This window comes from Lonchura striata, chromosome 1 (assembly GCF_046129695.1).
Source record: "Lonchura striata isolate bLonStr1 chromosome 1, bLonStr1.mat, whole genome shotgun sequence".
Lineage (NCBI taxonomy): Eukaryota > Metazoa > Chordata > Aves > Passeriformes > Estrildidae > Lonchura > Lonchura striata.
The window spans coordinates 117,429,771-117,447,201 of record NC_134603.1 but is presented as its reverse complement, the minus strand read 5'-3'; the positions used below and the strand labels follow the sequence as shown (position 1 = coordinate 117,447,201).

At 40.7% G+C, this 17,431-nt stretch overlaps 1 protein-coding gene across 1 annotated transcript in view; it reads right to left on the bottom strand.

Annotated features, from left to right (window-relative positions):
• The window catches only part of SLC4A7 (solute carrier family 4 member 7), a 93,747-nt gene extending 77,273 nt beyond the window's left edge, over positions 1-16,474 (bottom strand). Inside the window, exon 1 of the mRNA XM_077787040.1 lies at positions 16,255-16,474. Within this exon, the coding sequence (XP_077643166.1) occupies positions 16,255-16,302 (48 nt within the window). The 5' untranslated portion in view covers positions 16,303-16,474. The remainder of the gene's footprint in view (positions 1-16,254) is intronic.
• Positions 16,475-17,431: the final 957 nt, after the last annotated feature.

The window sequence follows — 17,431 nt, the reverse complement described above, 5'->3', positions numbered from 1 at the left end:
AAGCATTGTTTTGTGAGGTTTTGGTGGGGTTTTTTTTAATCATATAAAGAAAAACTATTCAAGGATAATGAGACAAATAAATTGCTATTTCAAAATACTTATAACCAGGCCAACTGTCTATTAAAAGCTTTTTATGCTGTCTGAGGGCCCTATGCATTGACAGGAACTCAAAGAAAGCATAAGATGCCCTTTTCTCACTGGAACAGAACAACTGTGCCAAAAAGGAAGCTCTTCCATTAAAGGAAGTTCACTTTAGAATTACAACATCCATACCAGGACACTAGGGGGAACCTGAAAGCAGTCCACTTCAAAAATCTCTTGCACACTCTGATCCTGCCATTGACTCTAAATTTTCATTCATGAACTAGTGATTTAGATATACAAGGAAAGAGAACCTTTTGCAGACAAATGAGGTCATAATGCTTAAAAACATCTGAAATGTAGTCACACATTGGGAAAAAAACATGGCATTCTGACAGCTTCAAACAGGAAAATATTGTACGGTAGTACAGAGACCATCCATCATTCTTTCCGTTCTTGCAGTTCTTAAATGTCTTTTTTATTGAAGAAAGTTATGAAGCTGCATACTCAAATGCCAAGAAAATTATGTTACACAAAAAGCAGCTGAAAAGGCTGCAATGCTTCTTTACCCTTACTGTTTAGGAAATTAAACAAAGCAGCCCAAAGAAAAGTTTGCTTTACATATTTGAAGCTTGTTTCTACTTTTGACTCATTCCATAATGGATGTAACTTTGGATTTTTGGTAACACATGACAAAATGTTATTAGCAACTTACATTCATAAACATGCCTGCTCTCCTAAACAGAAGCACTCTGGACACACTGCACAGTAGGGAACTACACCACAATTTAGACTTTTGGAACCAATGTGTCAGCACGTTTCACTTCTACTCTGGGTGTTAATTTGTATATGCAAGATAGCCCCACATTTCTAAAAGTCCTTTTAGAAGCATTAGGAGACAAAGATATGCATGAAATTTTGAGAGATGTCATTAGCCACATTCACAGCCTAACACTTTATAAGGAGGATGGAGGAAGAGGGTGATGGAAGAGCATTCACTAAGGATTTCCTAAAATTACCCTCTTTCTAAATAATGCTTTTTTTACCTCTATGTACTTACTGGTACTTTAAAGCAGTATTACATTCCATAACTAATCTTTTCCAAAAACTCCCATATTCTTTCAGTTAACCATTCACTATTTTCCAGGTGTTACAAATTAACTTGACTGAACTCTTTTCTACTAATGTTACTAATTGAACTGTTAATGTGTATTAATAAAGCACAAACACAGCTGGATTCGAAGATCTCAAAGGTTCTTTGCAACTTAAATGAGTCTATGATTTCTATTGTTCTAAAGGAGAGAAATCAGTGCTTACACTACTGAAGTGGAACATCCTGAATATTTGGTATTAATTCTTAAGTATCAACTGAAACACAATCTTTCTAACACTAACCTCTTCACCAAGATTTTATGAACGAACAGCAATAAAGTCACAACACAAAACATTCTCTGCTTAAGTTGCTTTTACTGGAAATTCTTATGAAACTGCAGAGGAAAATTTTAACTATTGTAAATTAGGAAGCCACTGAAGGGGCTACTTAAAAAAGGATATTACTAATACATGATCCAGGAAGGCATGAATGTAATTCACCCACACTACACTGTCTTGACAATCAGGCACCACTTTGCAAAGTGAGCAGGCCATGAATTACAGGCGTTCTCTATTACAGTAACAGAGTTACACAGAAAGAAAGTCAGTATTTTAAACCAGAAACCTCATTTAGCCCTCAGCTGCCAAGGAAGACAAATTGCTCAATCCTCAGCTTCAGTGTTGTGTGTAGGTGTGTATATTATAGCACTTTCTAGGGTGAAGACTTGATTGCTCTCAGGCAAGGGTTTCAGAATACCGTAACAGGACCACATCCAATTATCCAGTTTAAACCAAGTAATTCCAGCTGTTTCATTACATCTAGTCTCTGAAAAACTTCTATATAAACCACTGTTCTCATTAATAAGACTTCTATCAAACTACCTGATACAGGTAAGTTTAACACATTAACTTACATAATTAGTAGAGTTCACTTAACAAAGATCAGCTTCCTCATCACTCATCAACTGCACCAAGAGCTCTGCAACTTTTACATGGGATCACTTAGAGTCTTGTTGCTTCACTTCTAACCAACAGTTTTCAGGTTTAGATTTTCTATTACTTGGATTGACTTGGATTGATATAGGATTATTGACCCTTTTGTCATATAGAATATAAAGCATGTAACTTATTTTGAAACTTTTTGTCCCCACCAGTGGTGTAAAATTAGGAGATCATTGCTCATACCTGTCCCAGAGCACGATCACTATGAAAAAACAGAGTTCTATTTATAGGTTCTTCAATTTCTGATACTTCTAACAAAGCTGCCTTCTCAGAGCCTAGGGGTTTAGAAGCACTTTCTTCAGTAATGTGAACAGCACGTGGCAGAGAGAATCAACAAAAGAATGTAGTCACACACAGGGCACATTTACATTTCTGCTTTTATTACTATCTGCCTAGAATTAATACACTGGAAAGCTGCTGTGGGTCTCTGCCTAGAGCACACTTCACTTGAAGCTTAGCAACTCATGCCAAAGTTGAGAGATAGTAGCACAGTAACACGAGGAAGGGCAATGTTACTACTTAAAAGCAAGTCAGTTTCCAGTTATACACAACAGAAAGGCAAATGAGTTGCAAATGCCTCCTTCTCACTTTAACTGAGAAGCACTGGTCTACAAGCACCAAGAAAATTTCTCTCTATGCTGCAGTATAAGTCATTGTCAATTTTGCAGGTATGTGGAGCAAGCACATCAATTTTTCAGTCACAAAGCACATTTTGTTACAGAAAATATCCTGTGGGAATCCTTCAATATCACAGACTCACTGCTCATTGATTGACACTCAGTGACAATCCAGTTCCTTCAAGACCATCCGTCACTACAGAATCAATTAAGTTGGAAACAGCCTCCAAGATTATAGAAACCAACCTTTGACCAATTATGAACAGATGAGGTTAAGGATAGAAGCCAGGCAAACCTCACTTGAACAATTAAAAGCACCACAATGAAGGGGGAAAGGGAAAGCCTTTTGACAAGCCTACAGCCTTGTCAAAACACCTAAAAAAGTATCTCTCCTGCTTGCTGTTACACATTAATTTTCAATGGAACTTTCAAGAATTACCTTGACCACAGAACCTACAGAAGGACACCACCAAGTTCTGCTTTGCCCGACTTCACCTATCACAATAAGCCACTTTCTTGACCATTACCTTATCTTAATGATTCTATGTAAACAAGAAGACATTTAAAGCAGCTCCCATATTATTCTCTTCTTTTCAATCTGATACTTGACTTCAGGAATACTACTGGACTTAAAAATGTTTATTAAGGATTTGTTAGTGACATGTTAGATTTGCACTACACTATTTTGTTGTAGAGCTCAACAGGAGGCCAAATCTTCAAATTAAGGTCATGTCCATTCTTTTCTCTAACAATACATAACTTCTTCCATCTAATTTTAGTACACCTTAAAGATAAATACATACATACACAATCTGTTCACCACCAGAGTCATTGTTTAGCTTTCATTAAATTGTACTGCATATTGTATACATTCATGGAACTTGGGATTTTTTTTTTTTTAGCAACCCTCAAGACAGGAAGGAAATTTTTTTACCTTCACCCGAGAGCCTGTTTTACACCATAGTACAACTGAAGCTGGAAACAGGTTGTCCATATCATTAAGTGGCCATAATACATAAATCTGTTTACAGTCTTACTTGCAATTGATCCTCTGAGCTTGACTACAGCAGTAATGCAAGGTACAAGACAGAAGCAAACAAGCCATCTTGGAGGGATGTATTTCTTTACTCTTCACTAGAAATTCAAGGGTGTTGTACACTTGTATTTTATTTCCAGAAACAAGCATGCATACAAATACAGATTCACTTTCTGTCACTTCCAGAACTACTCAGCTCCCCAGCCACAGCCTCCTTGGGCTCTCAACAGCTTCCACAGCACCTAACACCTGTACTGCCACTGCCCATGCCTATCCCCAGGTTTTGCCACCTCTGCAGCCTCTAAAACGAACTGTTTGGAAATACTACCACCATTCTCTAGAAGCCATTTCTGAAAACATTTTCCTAGGTTCCTGGTGCTCTCAGTGTCAACAAATTTGAACTCTGGCTACAACCTCCCTCAGCACCTGGAAGTGGACACTTGTGACTTTACTCAGAATATGTACCAGCGGCAATTTCAACTCAAGAGTATTCTGCAGCAACCTCTTAGAGCGACAAGACTACAACTTTAGCTGTTTGAAAAGTTATTATCTAAACAATGGTCTTTGAGCATTATACATTTCTTCCAAGAACAGACAGAGACAAAATAAGCCTTTTATCAGAAAGCAGAAGTTAATTATTTGTTAATATATCAACCCCCAATATAGTTTTCAAAGTGAGACTGACCCACCCCTCTCTCAGAGAAACTCAGTTATAAAGTAGATGTATGTGGATTAGGGAGTAGACTTGATTTGAGGACTGTTTTTACATGCAAATGCGCACATTGCCTCCAGGATCCGAACCTTATAATCATCAGCCTGTGCTACCATAAATGCAAATATGGTAAATATCAAGTCATAGACCAATTCACTGAATGTGACAGGGAAAAAATCATTATCTTATTTAATAAAGCAGCATATTTCAAGTTATTTCTGTATTAGGACTAGCTAAAATCACATATACCAAATGGCTTACAGTAAGTTGTCCCCATCACAAATGAGAAAAGCACACTTAACTTTCTTGTTTGCCTGGCTTTTCAAAACCTCCTGTCAATGCAAAGCACAGAATGCAAACAGTAGGTATATTCTTTGACCTTGAGCATATAAAATTTCCTCAGACCCTATTTATATTTTGCCCATCATTTATATCTTTATAGCAAAGGCAACTTATTCATGGTCAAGAATTAAAGCCCCATACTAACATTTTTTGGCTTAACTCAATAGAATATGGCCATCTTCTTCCTCAAGTATAAGCCAACAGGCTACCTACTAAGCCCATCTGCACTATGCAAAAGTTATAAATAACTGGAATTTATTTCTGTCCATAAATGGACTAACTCAAGTACATTTAATCACATCAAACAAAATGTTGTTTGACAAATAAGGTTTCCTAGAGTGTCAAAATAATTTGGTGGACAGCTGTTCCATTAAAAAAGTTAGCATCCTACCCCTATTTAATTTTTTCTCTATCCTGGTGATCAGACTTTTAACCTTTTTATGTGTGCCCTGCTCTAAAGGCTCAAATTTATCATTTTACTTAGCTTCAAAATAAATCTTCATTCCACTGACTTTAGGAAAAATACTCTCAACTTCTCAATAAACTGATCTTCAGCTGAAGCTCTACCTAAAATATTTGTGTATAAAACAAGGCCCAAAAATGTTTATTCTTACAACATACAGAACCATGTACATTTACATATTTCAGTAAAAGCAGTCAAAGTTGATCTAGCAAAATACACTACATGATATGCTGAAAAAACTCCTCTGGTTATGTTTCTGAAAAAATGCAAAGCAATTGCAAGCATTTCATATAGCAACAGCAATTAAAGCAGGTAATGAATGGCAACACTGATGCCTACAAGCAAAAGAAAAGTTTTTCTGACATATATCAGCAGTTTGAAAAACTCAAGGATTTCCAGAAAAATCAGTTACAATAGCTTTAATCAAATTGCTTGTAATTGCAATCTAAAATTAAAGCTGGTTTTGTAAACTTAGTTTATAAGCTGAATCAATATATACCTGCAATTCAAATTCTAATATTTATTATAAATATATGCTTTATTAATTTCCTTTTTTATACCTCTCAACTGCTCGCAAGCACAGCAAAGTTAATTTAGAAAAAACAAGCTGAAAAAGGAAAGGATCCCTGCTACTCTTGGGTTTTATCACTTCCTTAAATGAGTCATAACAATCATCAGATGCTATCTGTTTGTTTTTATATAAACAGTTTTAAAATACATGTCTGGTAGGGTGTAGCCATTTGACAAAAAATAAAAGACAGAATTTACCACTAACAGGAACACCAACTGTGGCTATTCAGTAAGAAGTTCCTCATTTCTTTTTTCAAACACAAAGTCTGTTTAGAAATATGTTTGACATGTTAAAGAAATGCATGTGCTTACATAATATTATATCTTCACAATAGTGCTGTACAAGCCAAAGGGGGAAAAAAGTTCCAAAAATCAGTAGCCTAAAACAAGCAGTAAGTTAAAATACAATCTTTCCAATAGCTTTTTTCCTTTAATAGAAACGAAGAAGCAATAAATCAGTAAGTCTAAATAATCCTACCTTGTTGCTTAGAATGCTATGCTATCAGTCCTTTGACTTCAGATTTAGTCAGAGATATCACAGCATACCATCTTTTAACCATGCTGATTAGCAACTAGAAAAGAAGATCCTCTAGTTTTGTACTCACCCTTGTAAGCACCAGTAGCCTTATTCAGTTAAAATCCCTCTATAAAAGAGACAGAGATGAAGAAATTCCTAGAATATAGAATGAAGCCACAGTGTTTCCACCTATAACAAAGTTTACAGATATCACAAACAAAAAGAAAAAATGTTAGGTTTTTCAAAAACTGAAACATTTCCAGTATGGTAGAACTGCCTCTACTTTACATAATGAGGTATTTATTAAATGCTATTAAATATTTCCAGGTACGGTAAAGAGACACCTATTATTACAGACACATGATCTGGTAAAACATGAACATGAAAATCTGTTGTGCTTGGTCCCTTCAAGCTGAGAAGCCATGAGAAGTTATGCAGTATCAGCCAATGCAACAGCACTAGCCAACTAAAAGCTTTAATGACTATTGTTACTGAATATTTGCCTTGAAGAAATAGCAGTCATTACAAGTTTACAGTATTGAAGTTGTTAAAGTAATATTGACTTGACATGCCCATCATAAACCAGCTGCAGGTAGACCAAAGCATTCACATGAACATACGTATTTTAAATCTGTATTGTGAACAGAACTGGATGGTAGTGTAATAGTTTCACAATATAAACCTGGGCGCAGCACATCCATCTACCAGGGCTCAGGCAACAGATGTCACAGCAGCTCACAGCCTATGTTACAAAAGGCCCAAAATACCTTTCAAGTTTGTGCAATGTTACAAGGTGACATCTCCAACACCAGCCAAAGATACATCAGAGATCCCAATTCCAAGAACTGCACAGGAAGGATGTCACCATCCAGATGCTGGCTCACAGGAAGCCCCTGCTGCTCCTCCCTGGCTCACTGCTGGGAATCCAAGTGGCACACCTCACCCTGTGGGAGGGTGTGCTATCTTTGAGCTGCTGAGCAGGTCAGGTGAAAGAGCTGCAGGATGAGATAAACACATAGCACAACAGGGAAGATAAGCAGGAGGTCCTAGGAGGTCTGCTGTTTGCCAAACAACTGGCTCATCCAGTCTTCCAACTACTGGACTTTCCTGCTTATCCATATGGATACCAGTGACACTTCCAAAATGCAACTACTGAACAAATCAAGAGTGACTACCAAGCACTGTGGGCAAGGAAGCCCATGCAGTGTTTCTCAGTCTCTTCAAGTGAGAAGCAAAAGGCTTAGGGCAGATTAGATGCATCCAGAGGGTCAGTATATGGTTGTTAGCAGAGCTTTTATATTATGACTACGGAAACCTCTTCCAGGAAGAAGGATCCATCAATCTAACAAAAGGTGTCAAGAGTGTCACCAGGCACAGTAAGTCTGTGAGTATGGTTTTAAACTAGGGATAGCGGAGAAAGGTTGTCACTCTGAGAAGTGAAGATGTGGGAAAAGTCAAGAGGTTCACACACTTCCCTTGTGGAACTGGCCTGTGTGTGAGCCCATCTCAAGTTGCTTCTACACAGCATGGGAAGTAACAGGACTTAGTCCAAGCACCACTGCAGAACTATAATCTCATGGGAATTAGAGTGATGGTAGGACAGCTCACATGGCTGACATGCTACAATGGAAGGTCAGAGGCTCTTTAGGAAAAACAGCCTGGAAAGGTAAGGAACATGGGTTTCAATCTATGCAAAGGGATGGCAGCAACACACCCTGCTTTGCTTGGAATGAGTGACAAGGCATTTATAGACCCTATAGGTAAGGATCAGAGAACAGTCCAACTTTGTATTAGGTGCCTGCTACAGACCACCTGACTAAGAAGGGGCCGTAGCAAAAGCCTTCATTTGAGAGCTGAAGGAAATTTCGTGACTGCAGATACTCCAGGGCCTAAAACAACTAGTATCTGCTGGTAGAGTATAGCCAAACACAAGCACTCCAGGAATTTTCTTGAATTTGTTGAAAATTACTTCTTGGTGCAAGTCATCAATGACCAAACTAGTGAATATGCCCTGCTGGACCTGTTGCTCACAAACAAGGAAAAAGAAGACGGAGATGTGAAAGCCGAGAGCAGCCTTGGCTGCAGCAGTCATGAAATCATGGAGTTTTAAAGTCCTGAGAGAGGGAGAAAAGACAAATACTACAGCATGCAGTGCACAACCCAGTACATAGTTACAACATGGCACATCAGGAGAGCAGATTTCACCTTGTCCAGGGATCAGCTTGGCAGAAAGTCCCAGAAGACCACAACAGAGGTTGAAGGCAAGCCTGTGAGTACTGGCTGACCTGTAAGGACAACATCCTCAAAGCACAACATGCAGGAATTCAAGCAGGTCTGACAATGGACCAGTGTGAAAGAAAAGGGAACCTGTGGCTGAGCTCAAATGCAAAGCAGAATACATGACAAGTGGAAGCAGGAGTGGGAGGAATACAGAGACATTATCTAATTGTGCAGGGGTGGAGTTAGACAAACCAGAGTTCTGCAGTGGTTGAAAGTAATAATGGATGTGAAAGGCACTACAAGGGGGATAAAACACACTTTAATTTTTTCATCCAAAAGTGAAGTTATACAGCAGAAACAGAAAATAAATCTTTGTACAACAAGGTGTTATTCACACCAGCATCTGCTAACCATCCTTTACTTAAAAACATAAGAAAATCTGAAGAATTAGAGTTTCTAAAAGCAAACTGGAAATCTGATCAATTAGCAATAAATATGATTTACTAGCTAGTTACTTACTCATAACCCTATCTAAAAGAAAGAAATTACACATGCTTCCACTTAGCATGATTTTTGAGATCCAGACCACAGCAGCCTGAATCGCTTGACATAGCAACACAATTTCTGCACTGAAAAGCAGTCAGTTGAGAAATGGACACCAAACAAGATTCTATTACAACAGCTCTGTGAACAGATTTGCTTTAACCTCTTTCTGTTCTTTGGTAACAGAGACATACATGTAAAGCAGGCTGATTAGAGATTCTCTAGTCTTCTGATAGTAATATGCTAGTGAACCAATCAGTGTGTTCATAATATTCAGAGGCAGTATTTTTTGTGGAAGCAAATTCTCAACTTTTTCTAGTAAGGAATTACTGGCATCATTTCCCCTGCCATAACCTAGGTATTCACAATAACTTAGGTGCCTTTTTCTTCATCCCATAATAGAACCCAGTCAAGACACAGCCAGCATATACTTAGTAGACATTAGTCATGGAAAATGAAAAGGAATCAGCCTAGTGTAAAAATGAGTAAGGGAAAAAAGAAATCTTTACATTTTAGGGAAGCAGTTTTTTAAGACAGTACTTCTACACACACACACTCTAAATACAAGCCCCCATAGTAAAAACATAGTAACTGAAAAAAACAGCCAGGTTTTCATACAAGTCCTCAGTTCACCCCACCTGCAAGCAGATCATAGCTACCAGATCCTCAGAACTATAGCTGCACTGTAAAAGCAACAGTAGCAGAGGGCAGAGTAGGTCAAACAGTATAATTCCAACATACATGGGATGCTACTCTGTAATTCCCACTTCCTTTCCACAGTTTTCACCCACATGCTCATTCACAGGAAGCTCCAGTTTGTTTGGAGGCAGGCTCCAGACATTCTGTTAAACTGGGGCAACAGTTTGACAACAGATGCCCAATCTGGAAGCATCTCCTTAAGTTTAAAAAAAACCTTAAAGTCTGTTTTCAAGTCTAAAAATATTCTAGTATTTCAGGATACTATCCCAGCACTACTGCCAAGAAAATAAGTCTAGATGCCTTACAGCACAACTACATCATATGAAAAATATCAGTACTCATTCTGTAAAAATCATAGAAAATTTAAATTTCCAATTAGTTTGAATAAGAAAAAAATCCAACCAACCGACAACAACAAAAACCCTGAGCCACAGGAAATCTCAAATTCTTCCACAGTAGAATTCTGGGAAAGAATATGATTCACCTATACCTCACACAGTATCATACGATTAGAGTTCAAATGAAGACTTGAATAAGGCTCTACTCTTCAAGTTGGCAATGTGTAATCTAAACTCATCTTCAAAGCAGAAGACAGAAGAGTTGGGGAAAGGGAAGGTCTAGGTGGTACATTACTAAGGATATAATGCCAGGGCAGAGTCAAATTCAAAAAGAAAAACCATTAAGAAAAGAGGATGATGAAGGAAGATATAAGATAATACAATGAGTACAGCACTGGAATACTTCTACTAAAATGGGACTTGCTAGAATTAATAAGCCAGGGGTATTTCAAGGTTACGAAGCACTCCAGCATTGCTGAAACAAGACAACTGATGCCAGTATATCCAAACAAGACAACCAATTCATTAAATAGGTTTGAGTCATTTTAGTTTAAGGGACTGGAGAAGGAAAAACAAAAGCTCAAAAAACTTTGAGCTAGCAGCCTTTCCTGGGTAGAAGTCACAAGAACATCCAGACTGTCAAATATCTAACACCACTATGGATCAATATTCCAAAAAGTTACTTCAGGCAACACAAGGTGTACAAAGGCTACACAGCTCTACTCATGTGACACTGGACAATTTACAGAGACAACTGTAATTTGCACAAAGAACAAGCATACACCTTTTTCTCCACATTTATGAAAATGGAATAGCCTTCCTGCTGTACAGTCCTGGCACTGTTATTGGAAGAATAAAACATTTAGTCTTCTCTGTAGGTAAAGAAATGGTAAAAAAATTGTAAGCCATCCTCTGATGACAAAATGACCAAAAATACTTTAAAAAAAAAAGTTTTCCAAACTTAGGTAAATAGACAGGCTGATATATAACTAAAATGGCTCCATCTACTGGTTAAAATGTACATTTAATAAGTTATGACACTCTCTAGTGCAGAGAATTTAATTCCCAGTGAAACAAGGAACTCTGAGGGTGCCGTACACAAACACGAGACTCTTAGACAGATAATCCCTTCTAATAACTTTTGAGATGTCCCAAATCTCAAATCTAACTTGCTAGGATATTTCAAACACATGTTGGGCTTTTTTAAAAAGTGTCATATTTCCTTCTACTGGTAGTTTTGCAAATGTAAATTTGGAAATGCAAATATTTAAGAATATTGTAAGTGATCATTGATAAGTTAATCAAAATTCTCATTTTACCATTCAGACACTTTCTGATCTAGACAGCTAGGTAGTAGTTGATGCTCATGTCTGTGTCTTTATTTACAAAACACTCAGTTGAATTACACTATTCACAGCACTACTTCAAAACATTAGCTGGACATCTATCTTCATTTTAGCAAAAAAAATCTGATGAGTCCCTTAACTTCATGAATCTGGAATGCGCTATACCAAAATACACATGACAATATTCATTGCAGACCTCTAGATAAGTTTGAGTATACTCAAAGTATACTTATACTCTGTTTTCTTATCTAACAAAAGTCACAGAGCAGTTCTACTTACTAAGTATTACTATTGCTTCAGGGCCACAAAAGGTCCTGTGCAACAGATATCCTTGTGTAAGGGGCATCAATATTCAAAGGCCCACAAGGAATTTGGTGACATGTCCAAAGTCACCTACAGAGGCAGACAAATGACATGGATATAAACCAAAAACTACTCAACTTGGTACACCCCAGGTTATTCTGGACAGAAAATAGAATTACTACAATGAAGTGCAATGAAACTTCTCAAGTAACATAACAAGTTTTTGACAGCCACAGTAACTCTTCAAGAACTCAGAAAGACTGCCAGACATACACTTAAAAGCTTACAGAGGCCCACAACACAGTCCAAGCTGTGCAAGGTATGCACCGTACCCAAAGAGCACAACAGAGAAAAGCAGCTTGTCTCTCCAAAGTCATAGCTTCATGTCTGTAAGGCTGGCAAGCCAGTACAATTCTCTCTGATGAGGACTATTTAACTAGGGTACTGCCACACAGCTATAACTGTATTGCTTGAACTTGTGCAGAGCATTTGTTCAGCCAGATGCCACAAACTTGTGGGGGAGGAGAGCTTCCTGCACAGTCCTCAATTATGCAGTACAAACATACCCTCAGTTACCCTTGTCCAGCCATAAAGGGAAAGCACCAGTCTGAGCTTACTATGTTAGTAGGAAAAAAAAATTGTATGCAGAGAATATGCCATTTGACTTCACATCACAGAAGCCCCATCCTGAATAAGATGACAGCTTAGGACAGTGATTGCAACCCATCTGATAATGTGCAAGCACATCTCTTAAAAAAAATTCTAAAAAGCTGTAGCCAACCACATAGCCACTTCAGAAAAAGCATGTGACACTAATGTCCTCTTCAGTGAGATAAGGCAGACCACAGTACTTCATTGGTTTGATTAGGAAAGCCAGGAGATTCCTGGAAACATGCCCTTCTCCAACAGAGCCACTTTCATGTCTATCATCATCTACAGTACAATTAATGATAAAAACACATGTGTTTCATTGAAAGATGACACAAACAAACCCATTACTTAACTATATTTCATGGTCTACAACCTTGTGAATATTTTCATACACATGAAGTAGTACCAAATACTAATAGAAAAAAGTTTCCATCTACTTTAAGAAAACAAAGTATTTTGAAAATATTGCCTACAAAAATCTAGAGACAGAACTGCACTACACATTCCTTTAAATGCTACTTACAGCTGTTGCAAAGAAGACCACCAAACACTACAGTAATGAACACCATGATGAAAAAAGATAGAAGCTAGAAATAAGATCACTCATATGCAGTATCAACCATTTTTAATACCGTAACTGTCAAACTCGCCACTGAGTGAGTTTGTTACTGTAACTGTCAAACTACCATGTCCCACCATTATTTTGAAAAGCCCAACAAGAATTACCATAAGTAGCTGTTGAGGGAAAAGGAAAAACTAGACAAGCATACAACTCCTCCTCCTTACACTCACAACCTCCAGCTGTTTTCGAATCAGATTTCTTGGGACTGTTTCCCATCCACTTACTAACATCAATGTATGTGTCTTCCAACCTTTGTCCAAACTCCCTTTTAGTTCACATTGTATAGCAAATATATCTGTGTATTCCTACACTTAGTTTCTTTTGTTTGTTTTGAACTGAGTTTGATTTCCTCTTGCATGTTCACCTACTTTCTCCACAGTACTTTTACAGAGCCTTACCATATCTCTGTTCCATCATCTCTACTAGGCTGACAAGTCCTATACTGTTGAATCTTTTATCATTTTTGAACTAAATTCATATTCTCTTGTTATTCAGTGAACATTTTCCAATAGTAATGCATCTTTTCTAAGATGGGGGGCAGAACATCTGAGAGTATGTAAGTTATGAAAGAACCATGGATTTATGCAGCTATGTGTCTTTTTCCTATTGTATTTTCTAGTCATCCCACGTGCTCTGATCATCAGTTGCTCTCTGGTTGTAATAACTATCAGGCATTTGTTTTGCCTCGCCCTTCCAACTTTCAAATACATACTGCCACTAACCAGGTTCTTCAAACACCAAAGTTCTAAACACTTATTCATTCTCTTCTGTAAGACTAGACCTAAATGTAAAACAAGCACAGTTAAAGGATTTTTTGTATTTTTGAGTAACTAAATGGGAGGGGGAAGGGTCAGCATGTGACTGATAGAAGTGCTCCTCCATAAGAGAGCCACCAGATCTTAACTTGTTACATATCTAATACTCTATGAATACCAGAGGTAGGAAGAAAATGAATTTTTAGGGACTCTGTTTGATTACATTTCTGTACTTTTAAGCCACAGCAATGAAGCTCTCAGATTTGGTCTACACCTTTTTACAAAGTCCTTTCATCTTATTGAGATGTTTATTTCCGAAGAAGTTATGCACATGTAAGCAGTTTCAGCAAGCTTTGCCAGCATGAAGGTAGCCTGTACTGTCAAGACACACAGGATTAGAAAAATTAAGTCAAGCTCTATTGTCAAAAATACTCATCTTTTGGATTAAGTAGCCCTCTTGTATATAAAATTACACCTCTTGCACATGAAACCCACAGCAAAATCAATACTGCTATACTATGCAATTGCCCAAAGATCAGCATGTCGGGTCTTTCTGTAAGCCATTTAATTCATGTGTTTTCCCCAGAAATTCCTTTTTTCCAGTTCCTACCAACACTTCAGCCCTCACTTCTTTAGCGGTTTCAACTCAGCTGGAATTACCTCCCAAATACACTTTGGCACCAAGGTCAGGAATTGCTGTTGCAAGGAAACCAGTCTGGACCGCTCCACTGAGCACCTCTGTTCAAAACAGCGGCATCAAAAATGGCCATGCAATAATACAGCAGGAGTTCATTCCCCAAAAAATTAATTCTTCTTACAACAGAACCTAAATGACTGCTGCTAGACCTGACAAATGCGCTCAGGCCATACTGACTTTCGTGACATCTACAATACTCTTTTCATTTGATTCACCTGAGGGTAACCATTACCATTTTCCACTGCAACCCCACACTTAAAGCTTGAAGTTTTTCAACTCCCTCCACAAAGTTTAGCATCTCTTTGCTATATATAGGGAAATTTCTCCTATACATAGGGAGTATCCTCCTGCCAGCTAAGAGACCTCATACAGAAGGGCATGGTAGTTTTAACATCAATTAAAACTATTAAGCAGTCTGTTCTTACACAGACTCTACCTTGAAGAAGTTCACATGAATTGGGAATATACCTTTTTGCAGCAGCGACCAGATGGAGAAATGGTCTAGAACACACCTGCAAAACCTTTCAATGTGAGCACAAGCATTAACTTCTGAAACCAACATTAAAAGATTTTAACATTTGTAAAATTCATGGCCCTTTGAAACACTAAGTTATCAACAGCCCTGTTATAACAAAGGAAAAGCACACTGAACATACTGATGTCAGAGGAAGTGAGCACTTCATTAGACTGCCAATTTTATCAAATGTGACTCAAGTCTCTTCTTGAAGAGTAACGGAAAGATGATGAAAACTCGTGTGTTTTCAATGCTATTTCTTTGTGCATCACAGCATTCTTTGTGTTATGAACTACACATCCCTCCTCTTCAGGCACTGAAGACAAATCCCTGTGTGACACCTTCTTGGAAAAGGCCCTGAAGGAGAATATCAGAGTAAGAGCTCAGAGGCTCATTAACAAAATCCAGACCTTGAGTCATCTGAAGGGAGGGGAAATTACAAGCGTGGAACCACATGTATTTTTCAGCAGCACAGGAAGGCAACACATGCCCGCTTCACTGAGCCACCCGGCCCAATAAGGAAATGAACCCAAGCTCCGTAATTTTACCCATCTCCCCTCACCAACACTTCCACCCCCCAGGACTAGAAACCCGCCGGGGCAGCGTGCCCACCACCCGAGCCGACCCCGCCACCGTGCAACACGAGGACAAGGGGAAGCTCGCCGCTTGCCATGTGTGCGCACTTCTCCCTCGCCCAGGAACTCGTCAGCCAGCGGGGCAGGGAGAAAGGCGAGGCCAGGGGCGGCCGCGCCGCCCACCGCCGCCGGCACAAGCCCTGCGGGGCTCTCACAAAGGAACGGGGGGGTGGACGGGGCAGCCGCGGCCGCCGAGCACACGGAGCCCGCGGCCGAACAAAAGGCTCCGGCCCCGCCGTCCCCCCGGGGATGGCTGCGGGCGGGGGGACACGGCCCCGCGCACGCGGCCGGCGCGCGGGGACACCGGGCGAGAGGGGCCGGGACCCCCGGCCCGAGGGTCCCGCCGCCGAGGGCTGCGGAGCCACGGCAGGGGCACGGCCCCGCCGCGCCCCCGTGCCCCGGCAGGAGCACAGCGGCGCGACCCCCGGGCAGGACGCGGGGCAGCGCTGCCCCAGGCGGCCCCTTTGTGCGCCCCGCACCGCACAGCACCCCCCGTTACCGTGGTGAGCAACGGTCTCATCTGCTCGCCCGCCCGCTCCTCTTCCATCGCGGCCCCGCCGAGATCGCCCGGGAGACAGAGCGAGAGAGAAGGGCGCGGAGCGGCAGACGAACGGCGAGCTGGAACCGGACGCGGGAGCTGCGCTGCCTGGCGGAGGCGGGCGGCGCCGGTGCCCTCAGGACGGGGCGGCCGCGACTGCTCCGCCGCACCGGGGGCTGAGCCCGGACCGCCTCGGCGGCGCGCCCGCGGCCCCCGCCCCGCGCCGCCGGCCGGGCCAATGGCAGGCGGCGCGGCGCGGCGCGGCCCCGCCCCCGCCCGCCGGGCCGGGGCAGCGCGGGCCGCGGGGGCGGCCGGCTCGGTCCCACGCGGAGCCGCGTGGCGGGCCCGGCTCCCGCGCCGGGAGCGCCGCCCGACACACGGGATCGGATCCCGGCGGGACCGACAGCACGGGAGGGCAGCGAGCTCCCAGCGCTGCCGGCGACTACGGCTGCTTGATGCTTGCCTTTTATTTCTTTTTCTTTTTTTTTTTTTTTTTTTTTTTTGACACTCTTCGCACTTCCCGGTAACTTCTGCCAGCCTCTTACCACGCAAGCTGAAATTTTCCATGCCAGGTGTCTGCCTCGGGCTGATTTTTTTTTTCTTTTTGTAAAAAAAGTAATGAAAATAATGCAGTCGTTTCCAAAAATAATATTATTTGCCCTTGCATAAATAGTCCAACAATCTTTTATTCAAAAGGCTGGGGGGCTGGGAGCAGTATCAAGGTTGTACTTCTGGCTGCCCCTGTAAAGCTTTGCTCCAGTGAAAGTTTTTTGAAACAGCTGTTAACACTTGTCTAGTAGAGATAATTTTGCCTTGTCTGCCTCTGTAAAAATTAAAACCTCCTTAGGCTGTCAGTTGTGAAACACCTTGTGTTGATGGGGCTGAACATCCACACACAGCAGGTGAAACATCCCTTCATGCTTCCTGTTCTTGACTACATGCTCTTGTTGCCCTGGGGCTCCTCCTAGTCCCACTACACTTTAGGGGGGATTGCATACAGTGGTTCCTTTTCCCACCCTGACACTGCCTGGCCAGAGGAGAAAAGTCTTTATTTGCCCATGGCTTCTGGACTGAGCTGTTCCTGAAGCTCAAACATTAACACAGGGAGGTGATGGGCACCAGCAGGGCAGAGAGGCCA